General features: G+C 42.9%; 1 protein-coding gene across 1 annotated transcript; it reads right to left on the reverse strand.

Moving 5' to 3' along the window:
• emg1 (EMG1 N1-specific pseudouridine methyltransferase) lies at positions 1-8327 on the reverse strand. The gene is made up of 5 exons (XM_014153932.3): positions 8114-8327; positions 7640-7741; positions 7407-7548; positions 766-974; positions 1-476 (listed from the first exon to the last, which is right to left on the reverse strand). The coding sequence occupies exons 1-5, from the start codon at positions 8261-8263 to the stop codon at positions 363-365; spliced, it is 717 nt and encodes a 238-aa protein (XP_014009407.1). The 5' UTR covers positions 8264-8327; the 3' UTR covers positions 1-362.
• Between the last annotated feature and the right edge of the window lie 3359 nt (positions 8328-11686).

The following is an 11686-nucleotide window of genomic DNA, read 5'->3' on the forward strand; positions in this document are numbered from 1 at the left end:
GACAAACTATACCATTTATTTCCACTGTATAACCATGGGAACAATGATGCACTGGATACATATATAAAAAAAAACGACAAAAAAAAAAAGTAGGAAGACCATATTTGGTGCCAAGTCCTTACAGATGGTATATTCAAAACAGTATTCATTTCATATTGGAACTTTGCCTAAGTTGAGAAATGTAACATACCATATTTTACACACAATACATACACCCATAGAATCATATGAACCCACAGGAGGTAATTGGTGAAATGGACCGTTTCTGTACAATGTTCCTTGACTGAAAGTGACTGTCCGATCCATTTCTAGTCCATATTGACAACAGTTTTAGCTGGAGCAGCAGTGCGCTGTCAACTTCATCACAACACACCCCAGACCTCCTCAAAGGCAGAGCACATCTTGGCACAGGTGAGGGCAGCAGAGAGAGGGTAGTTACTGATGGAAACAGTCTTCTCTGTGTAGTCCACATTCACCTAAGACAGGAGAGGACAAGCAGAGCTCAAACCAATGCATAATAATTTACCAAATTCCAGCTCCTTTTTTAATTGGTAGAGAATAAATAAACAAAATCAACCCCCAACATCTACATTTCTAACACACACTACCTACATCAACAGTACCTGAATCAGCTTCTGCCCCAGAGAAGTAGGATGAAGATGCCCCTTAACACTGATCTAAGGTCTGTAATGAGGGAGGGTAAGTGAAGCTGATCCTGGATCGGTGCACACGGACCGTTACCCTAGAGCCTTAAGCAAAACTCACCGCTCCGTGTGCAAACGCTCCGACCACCACAGCGGCGGGCCCCTCCTCTGGTACCACGGTGCGGGCGCCCACTGCCTCCCCAGAGGAGAAGGAGGTACAAATACGGGGGCAGCCAGGGGGCAGGTGGTCTGACACAGGGTTCTTGATGAGCTTCAGCAGGCGCTGGGGGCCGTCAGCCGCCCTCACACTCAGCTTGTGCAGGAGCTGGACTAGGAGACAGAGAAATACAAGTGGGATGAAACGAGAGAGAGGGAGATGTACAGTCATTTCTGGTCACAATTTGTAGACTTGTTTACGTTCTCCCACTATTAGCTCTGACAAATTGAACACCTTAGGCATTGGCGACTCCGTTAATCATACACTGTTTACCAGGGGGCAGGGCTACCGACGTTATGGCTAATCTGAAGATGGTGCTGGCTAAAGCTAAAACTGGCGAGTGTAGAGAGTATAGGGTTATTGTTATCCACATCGGCACCAACGATGTTAGGATGAAACAGTTTGCAGTCACCAAGCGCAACAAAGCTTCAGCGTTTAAATATGCTAGAAAGATGTGTCGGCATCAAGTAATTGTCTCTGGCCCCCTCCCAGTTAGGGGGAGTGATGAGCTCTACAGCAGAGCCTCACAACTCAATCGCTGGTTGAAAACTGTTTTCTGCCCCTCCCAAAATATATAATTTGTAGATAATTGGCCCTCTTTCTGGGACTCACCAACCACGGCTGGCCTGCAGAGGAGTGACGGACTCCATCCTAGTTGGAGGGGTGCTCTCATCTTATCTTTGAACATAGACAGGGCTCTAACTCCACAATGAGATAGGGTGCAGGCCAGGCAGAAGGCTGTTAGCCACCCTGCCAGTTTAGTGGAGCCTGCCGCTAGCATAGTCAGTGTAGTCAGCTCAGCTATCCCCATTGAGACCGTGTCTGTGCCTCGATCTAGGTTGGGCAAAACTAAACATGGCGGTGTTCGCTTTAGCAATCTCACTGGAATAAAGACCTCCTCCATTCCTGTCATTATTGAAAGAGTGTGATCTCAAATCTCAAAATAGGGCTACTTAATGTTAGATCCCTCACTTGAAGGTAGTTATAGTCAATGTACTAATCATTGATCATAATCTTGATGTGATTGGCCTGACTGAAACATAGCTTAAGCCTGATGAATTTACTGTGTTAAATGATGCTTCTCCTCCTGGTTACACTATTGACCATATCCCCCCGCATAGGTAGAGGTGTTGCTAACATTTACGATAGCAAATTTCAATTTACAAAAAAATACAAATAAAAGACGTTTCGTCTAGTCATGAAATCTATGCAGCCTACTCAATCACTTTTTATCTACTGTTACAGGCCCAATGGGCCGTAAACAGCGTTCCACACTGAGTTCCCTGAATTCCTATCGGACGTTGTAGTCATGGCAGATAATATTCACATTTTTGGTGACTTTATTATTCACATGGAAAAGTCCACTCGGAGCCATCATCGACTCAGTGGGTTTTGTCCAACATGTCTCAGGACCTACTCACTGCCACAGTCATACTCTGGACCTAGTTTTGTCCCAATAAATAAATATTGTGGATCTTAATGTTTTTCCTCATAATCCTGGACTATCGGACCACCATTTTATTACGTTTGCAATCGCAACAAATAATCTGCTCAGACCCCAACCAAGGATCATCAATAGCCGTGTTATAAATTCTCAGACAACCCAAAGATTCCAAGATGCCCTTCCAGACTCCCTCTACCTACCCAAAGAAGTCAGAGTCCAAAAATAAGTTAACCACCTAACTGAAGAACAAAATGTAATCTTGCGTAATACCCTAGATGAAGTCACACCCCTAAAAACAAATAACATTGACATAAGAAACTAGCTCCCTGGTATACAGAAAATACCCGAGCCCTGAAGCACGCTTCCAGGAAATTGGAACGGAAATAGCGCTCCACCAAACTGGAAGTCTTCCGACTAGCTTGGAAAGACAGTTCCTGAAGAGCCCTCACTGCTGCTCGATCATCCTATTTTTCCAACCTAATTGAGGAGAATAAGAACAAACCAAAATGTATTTTTGATACTGTCGCAAAGCTAACTAAAAAGCAGCATTCTCCCCAAAAGAGGATGGCTTTCACTGGCTTTCATTTTCACAGCAGTGATAAATTCATTACCGTCTTTGACGAAAAGACCATGATCATTAGAAAGCAAATTACGGACTCCTATTTAAATCTGCGTATTACTCCAAAGCTCAGTTGTCCTGAGTCACAACACTGCCAGGACCTAGGATCAAGGGAGACAAGTTTTTTCATACTATATCTCATGACACATAGATGAAAATAGTCATGGCCTCTAAACCTTCAAGCTGCATACTGGACCCTATTCCAACTAAACAACTGAAAGAGCTGCTTCCTGTGCTTGACCCTCCTATGTTGAACATAATAAAACGGCTCCCTATCCACCGGATGTGTACCAAACTCACTAAAAGTGGAAGTAATAAAGCCTCTTTTGAAAAAGCCAAACCTTGACCCAGAAAATATAGTTTGTCTCGGTGGATGGTTTGTCTTCTGACAAATGAACTGTACATTTCGGTGTTCCTCAAGATTCCGTTTTAGGACCACTATTGTTTTCGCTATACATTTTTACCTCTTGGTGTTGTCATTAGGAAACATAATGTTTCACTGCTATGCGGACGATACAGAGCGGTACATTTCGATGAAACCTGGTGAAGCCCCAAAATTGGAAGCCTGTGTTTCAGACATAAGGAAGTGGATGGCGGCAAATGTTCTACTTTTAAACGTGGACAGAGATGCTAGTTCTAGGTCCCAAGAATCAAAGAGATCTTCTGTTGGATCTGACAATTAATCTTGATGGTTGTACAGTCATCTCAAATGAAACTGAAGGACCTCGGTGTTACTCTGGACCCTGATCTCTCAAGAATATTTCAAGGACAGCTTTTTTCCATCTTCATAACATTGCAAAAATCTGAACATTTCTGTCCGAAGATGCAGAAAAATGTATCCATGCTTTTGCCACTTCTAGATTAGACTATGGCAATGCTCTACTTTCCGGCTACCCGGATAAAGCACTAAATAAACTTGAATTAGTGCTAAACACATACCTACACGTACGCTACAGTCACAAGACACAGGCCTCCTTACTGTCCCTAGAATTTCTAAGCAAACAGCTGGAAGCAGGGCTTTCTCCTATAGAGCTCAATTTTTATGGAATGGTCAGCCTATCCATGTGAGAGAAGCAGACTCGGTCTCGACTAGAGGTCGACCGATTATGATTTTTCAACGCCGATACCGATTATTGGAGCCCCAAGAAAGCCGATACCGATTAATCAGACGATTTTTTAAAATTTATTTATTTGTAATAATGACAATTACAACAATACTGAATTAACACTTATTTTAACTTAATATAATACATCAATAAAATCAATTTAACCTCAAATAAATAATGAAACATGTTCAATTTGGTTTAAATAATGCAAAACAAAGTGTTGGAGAAGAAAGTAAAAGTGCAATATGTGATATGTAAGAAAGCTAATGTTTAAGTGCCTTGCTCAGAACATGGGAACATATGAAAGCTGGTGGTTCCTTTTAACATGAGTCTTCAATATTCCCAGGTAAGAAGTTTTAGGTTGTAGTTATTATAGGAATTATAGGGCTATTTCTCTCTATACAATTTGTATTTCATATACCTTTGACTATTGGATGTTCTTATCGGCACTTTAGTATTGCCAGTGTAACAGTATAGCTTCCGTCCCTCTCCTCGCTTCTACCTGGGCTCAAACCAGGAACACATCGACAACAGCCACCCTCGAAGCAGTGTTACCCATGTAGAGGACGGGGAACAACTACTCCAAGTCTCAGAGCGAGTAACGTTTGAAACGCTATTAGCGCGCACCCCACTAACTAGCTAGCCATTTCACATCGGTTACACCAGCCTCATCTTGGGAGTTGATAGGCTTGAAGGGGTGGGTATAATTTGTGGAACGTTCCAACAGGAATCTGTTCCAAAAAACGTAAAGTAAAAGGTTGCCAACCAACAACGCATACAAAGTAGCAACGCATGCAAACCTAGCTAAAGGCATCAACTCACCACGTAGCTTATTCTTAATGTTTGTCCATAGGCAAACAGACATGTGAGGACAGACATTTTTCGGAATAAACGTGATGAGTGAAAAGCGCAATGAAATAGACCACTCCCTACCCAGTATCTTATTCTGCCGCTATACAACTTTGTATGCGTTGTTTTTTTGCAATCTTTTTATTTACCAAGTTTTTGGAATAGATTTCTGTTGGAACGTTCCACAAATTATACCCACCCGGGTTGAAGTCATAAACAGCACAATGCTTGAAGCACAGCGAAGGGCTGCTGGCAAAACGCACGAAAGTGCTGTTTGAATGAATGCTTATGAGCCTGCTGGTGCCTACCACCGCTCAGTCAGACTGCTCTATCAAATCATAGACTTAATTATAATATAATAAACACACAGAAATTCGAGCCTTAGGTCATTAATATGGTCGAATCCGGAAACTATCATCTCGAAAACAAAACGTTTATTCTTTCAGTGAAATACGGAACCGTTCTGTATTTTATCTAACGGGTGGCATCCCTAAGTCTAAATGTTCCTGTTACATTGCACAACCTTCAATGTTATGTCATAATTACGTAAAATTCTGGCAAATTAGTTTGCAACGAGCCAGGCGGCCCAAACTGTTGCATATACCGTGACTCTGCGTGCAATGAACGCTGGAGATGTGACACAATTTCATGTTAGCAGGCAATATTAACTAAATATGCAGGTTAAAAATATTTACTTCGTGTATTGATTTTAAAGAAAGGCATTGATGTTTATGGTGAGGTACATTGGTGCAACGACAGTGCTTTTTTCGCAAATGTGCTTGTTAAATCAACACCCGTTTGTCGAATTAGGCTGTGATTCAATGAGAAATTAACAGGCAACGCATCGATTATATGCAACGCAGGACACGTTAGATAAACTAGTAATATCATCAACCATGTGTAATTAACTAGTGATTATGTTAAGATTGATCGTTTTTTTATAAGATAAGTTCAATGCTAGCTAGCAACTTACCTTGGCTTCTTGCTGCCCTCGCGTAACAGGTAGTCAGCCTGCCATGCAGGCTCCTCGTGGAGTGCAATGTAAGGCAGGTGGTTAGAGCGTTGGACTAGTAAGCGAAGGTAGCAAAAACGAATCCCCCCTGAACAAGGCAGTTAACCCCCGTTCCTAGGCCGTCATTGAAAATAAGAATGTGTTCTTAATCTGACTTGCAAAGTTAAATAAAGGAGTAAAAAAAAAATATATATATTTATATATCGGTGGCCAAAAATACTGATTACCGATTGTTATGAAAACTTGAAATCGGCCATTCCGATTAATCGGTCGACCTCTAGTCGCGACCTTTAAGTCTATATTGAAGACTCATCTCTTCAGTAGGTCCTATGATTGAGTGTAGCCTGGCCCAGGGGTGTGAAGGTGAGCGGAAAGGCACGGGAGCAACTAACCGCTCTTGCTGTCTCTGCCTGACCGGTTCCCTTCTCTCCACTGGGATTCTCTGCCTCTAACCCTATTACAGGGGCTGAGTCACTGGCTTACTGGTGCTCTTCCATGTCGTACCTAGGAGGGGTGCGTCACTTGAGTGGATTGAGTCACTGACGTGATCTTCCTGTCCGGATTGGCGTCCCCCTCGGGTTCGTGCCGTGGGGGAGGTCTTTGTGGGCTATACTCAGCCTTGTCTCAGGGTAGTAGGTTGGCGGTTGAAGATATCCCTCTAGTGGTGTGGGGGCTGTGCTTTTGCAAAGTGGGTGAAGTTATATCCTGCCTGGTTGGCCCTGTCCGGGGGTATAGTCGGACAGGGCCAGTGTCTCCCGACCCCTTCTGTCCCAGCCTCCAGTATTTATGATGCAATAGTTTGTGTCGGGGGGCTAGGGTCAGTCTGTTATATCTGGAGTATTTCTCATGTCTTATCCGGTGTCCTGTGTGAATTTAAGTGTATTTTCTCTCTCTCCCCCCTCCTCCTCAGGACTACCTTGCCTGATGACTCCTTGCTGTCCCCAGTCTACCTGGTCATGTTGCTGCGCCAGTTTCAACTGTTCTGCCTGCGGCTATGGAACCCTGACCTGTTCACTGGACGTGCTACCTTGTCCCGGACCTGCTGTTTTGGACCCTCTCTCTCTACCGCACCTGCTGTCTCTAACTCTGAATGATAGGCTATGAAAAGCCAAGTGACATCTACTCCTGAGGTGCTGACCTGTTGCACCCTCTACAACCACTGTGATTATTATTATTTGACCCTGCTGGTCATCTATGAACGTTTGAACATCTTGGGCCATGTTCTGTTATAATCTCCACCCGGAACAGCCAGAAGAGGACTGGCCACCCCTCAGAGCCTGGCTCCTCTCTAGGTTTCTTCCTAGGTCCCGGCCTTTCTGTGGAGTTTTTCCTAGCCACCATGCTTCCACATCTGCATTGCTTGCTGTTTGGGGTTTTAGGCTGGGTTTCTGTACAGCACTTTGTGACATCAGTTGATGTAAAAAGGGCTTTATAAATACATTTGATTGATTGGAGAGAAGGATGGTAAGAGAGTGAATGTATGAAGAGAAATTAAGCAGAACATTACTGGCTTACCCATGAGGCCACAGAAGCGGTTGAATGTTCGGGGGATGCGTGTCTGTGGGTTGATCTCAATCAAGGCGTTCCTCTCTGTGTGGATGTAAACCTGCAGGAGACCTGCCCGGTTCAATGGACTGTCCATCAGCATCAACAAACACTGGGGAACAATTACAGGATATGGCTGGGTTAGAGGAGCGAAGAAGAAAGATGACTGGTGTTCCAGGGTCAATGTGAAAATGACAGCTTACCTGATGTGTAATGTCAGGTCTAATCTTCCCAGGGTCCCGTCCACTTTTAATGATCATGCCCTTGTGTTGGTCACAGTTCAGCAGTTCAAATGTCTTGCCAACCTGAGGGGAAAGAGTACACCATGATTGACATCCTGTGTAGTGCTAGGGCAAAAACCAAAACATGTACCCAGGGGGGACCCAGAACCGAGTTTGGGAAACCCTGCTTTAGGACATGCATCAGTGGGCCTTCAGGCAGGAGCTAACCAATAGCAAATAGTTTCATCCTGGTTCATTCATAGTCACAAAAACAGTTACCGTGCAGAATACAATAGTTATATCACACATCTACCAGGCAAGTCTGGTTGAACAGGAAGCTATCTAAATTGTTTATATCCAATAACGCGGGTAGTCAGAGACGCAGCTAGCGGTAACGTTAGTTTGCAAACACAGCAGTTAGATGGCGAAAGTGAATAGCGAAATACTCGTCTTTACCTTCACTGTTTCCAGCGTTGCCCCCTCTAAAATAACTACTAGTCGCCTTTCCGCCATGCGATCGTGCAGGCTACGCATATGTTTTGCTGGTTTGGGTTCATATTCGTCTAAATGCTCAAGACCACGCTTGTCACCACTGTGGGCTTCCATGTTGCTTCGGGAAGGTAGTCGCCGGAATAACGCGTCATACTGATGGAGGAGTTTTGCCAAGGTTCTACCGCTCATTTCAATAACTAGGCAGCAGGCAGTCGTCTATGGCGGCAGATTGACGTGGACAGCATTTTCTGAGGTGAACTGACAAAGACATACCTCGAACAACAGATAAAACCTCACATAAACTGTCATTGATTTTGGGCAGAATTATCTCAAACAATGGCATATGGGCTTTTTAGGTGAGCGCTGATGCAGCCCTATGAAAGGCAGTGCCCACTTTGTCTTAAGGCATCATGTCCATTCCCAGCCGCCTCTCCAAGGTGCTGTTGGAGAGACGCAGAGCTCCACCAACATTCCGTCAAAACATTAATCTAACACAAATAATGTAGCAGATATAGTATATGGTAGAAATAGTATGTGGCCTTTTCTGTAGCTTTCAGGCCGGAGATAAAATGTATGACAATGGAATTAGAAGTAAACTTTTTACAATCAAATAGCCTAACCCAAATAGCTCCCAATTATTAGTCCTAACAGCTTGCCTGTCCACAGTTTTAACCTAGCTATTATAAACATGTTGTTTAACAAACACATTAAATGTATACGTTGTATACGTATTACTCCATAAGAAATACAATCCCCTAAACATAAAAAAATGCAACTTTCTTTTGTAGAATTATCAGCCACACATCTATGACCAAACCTCACCGATTCCGAGGGTTGGGGTTAAATGCGGAAGACACATTTCAGTTGAATGCATTCAGTTGTACATCTGTCTAGGTATCCACTTTCCTTATTTAGTTACAGTTGAAGTCGGAAGTTTACATACAGTACACTTAGGTTGGAGTCATTAAAACTCGTTTTTCAACCACTCCACAAACGTCTTGTTAACAAACTATAGTTTTGGCAAGTCAGTTAGGACATCTACTTTGTGCATGACACAAGTCATTTTTCCAACAATTGTTTACAGACAGATTATTTCACTTATAATTCACTGTATCAGACGTTTACATACACTAAGTTGACTGTGCCTTTAAACAACAAACATTTTCAGAAAAGGATGTCATGGCTTTAGAAGCTTCTGATAGGCTAATTGACATCATTTGAGTCAAATGGAGGTGTACCTGTGGATGTATTTCAAGGCTTACCTTCAAACTCAGTGCCTCTTTGCTTGACATCATGGGAAAATCAAAAGAAATCAGCCAAGACCTCAGAAAATAAATTGTAGACCTCCACCAGTCTGGTTCATCCTTGGGAGCAATTTCCAAACACCTGAAGGTACCACGTTCATCTGTACAAACAATAGTATGCAAGTATAAACACCATGGGACCACGCAGCCGTCATACCGCTCAGGAAGGAGACGCGTTCTGTCTCCTAGAGATGAACGTACTTTGGTGCAAAAAAGTGCAAATCTATCACATAACAACAGCAAAGGACCTTGTGAGGATGCTGGCGGAAACTGGTACAAAAGTATCTATATTCACAGTAAAACGAGTCCTATAATCGACATAACCTGAAAGGCCGCTCAGCAAGGAAGAAGCCACTGCTCCAAAACCGCCATAAAAAAGCCAGACTACAGTTTGCAACTGCACATGGGGACAAAGATCGTACTTTTTGGAGAAATGTCCTCTGGTCTGATTAAACAAAAATAGAACTGTTTGGCCATAATGACCATCGTTATGTTTGGAGGAAAAAGGGTGAGGCTTGCAAGCCAAAGAACACCATCCCAACCATGAAGCACAGGGGTGGCAGCATCATGTTGTGGGGGTGCTTTGCTGCAGGAGGGACTGGTGCCCTTCACAAAATGCATGTCATCATGAGGTAGGAAAATGATGTGGTTATATTGAAGCAACATCTCAAGACATCAGTCGGGAAGTTAAAGCTTGGTCACAAATGGGTATTCCAAATGGACAATGACCCCAAGCATACTTCCAAAGTTGTGGAAAAATGGCTTAAGGACAACAAAGTCAAGGTATTGGAGTGGCCATCACAAAGCCCGGACCTCAATCCTATAGAACATTTGTGGGCAGAACTGAAAAAGCGTGTGCGAGCAAGGAGGCCTACAAACCTGACTCAGTTACACCAGCTCTGTCAGGAGGAATGGGCCAAAATTCACCCAACTTATTGTGGGGAGCTTGTGGACAGCTACCCGAAACGTTTGACCCAAGTTAAACAATTTAAAGGCAATGCTACCAAATACTAATTGAGTGTAAGTAAACGTCTGACCCACTAGGAATGTAATGAAATAAATAAAAGCTGAAATAAATCATTCTCTACTATTATGACATTTCACATTCTTAAAATAAAGTGGTGATCCTAACTGACCTAAGACAGGGAATTTAACTAGGATTAAATGTCAGGAATTGGGAAAAACTGAGTTTAAATGTATTTGGCTAAAGTGTATGTAAACTTCCGACTTCAACTGTACATCCACACACTGTTCATACACACTTTTTCAACACTGTTTGTGTCTTTGGCACCATCTAAACTGGCAGACACACTCTCCCCTACACTTAATTAAGGTCAGCAGACCAGAACCTCCAAACATAACTAATAGTATCCTTATGGATAACAAGGTGTTTGTTACATACTGCAGTTTTAAATAAACCACAGACAATATGGATAGTTTTATCTCAGAACCCAGAAACAAATCTCCCATATACAGGATGTCACAAGAGACTGGATGGATGTGCCTAATGAATAATCAACTCTCCTGCCAGTTGCATTTGGACTTAGTGTTCTGTGCTATTGCCCTCTTAAAACACATTAGGTAAAAGGTAATACAACAACAACAACAACAACAAAAAATTCCCCTTGTACCACCATCTTTAAAATGCAAGTGAAAGGCCATAATGTATTATTTTGGCCACTAGATGGCAGCAATGTATGTGCACAGTTTTAGACTGATCCAATGAACCATTGCACATCTGTTCAAAATGTTGTATCAAGACTGCCCAAATGTGCCTAATTGGTTTATTAAAACATTTTCAAGTTTATAATTGTGCACTCTCCTCAAACAATAGTAATGGTATTCTTTCACTGCAATAGCTACTGTACATTGGACAGTGCAGTTAGATTAACAAGATTTTAAGATTTCTGCCCATATCAGATATGTCTATGTCCTGAGATTTTTTACTTACAACCTCATGCTAATCACATTAGCCTACGATAGCGCAACCGTCCCGCGCGGGAGGACACCGATCCGTTAAAATCACAGTCTTGTGTGTTCATCAATGGCTCTGCATTTTCTGTTCAGTAGGAGATGTTACTGTAGATCTGTAGGTCAGCATGTCCCTAAGAGGTGCTGCTGGGGTTTGTTGGGGAAGGAGAGAGTCATAAGGCAGAGGTCAGAGTACCCACAGATGACAGTAACCAGAAAGGAAGGTTCAAAGGGCATGAACTCATGGTACGGGTCAGAGTCG

This window comes from Salmo salar, chromosome 05, assembly GCF_965601325.2.
Source record: "Salmo salar chromosome 05, fSalSal1, whole genome shotgun sequence".
NCBI lineage: Eukaryota > Metazoa > Chordata > Actinopteri > Salmoniformes > Salmonidae > Salmo > Salmo salar.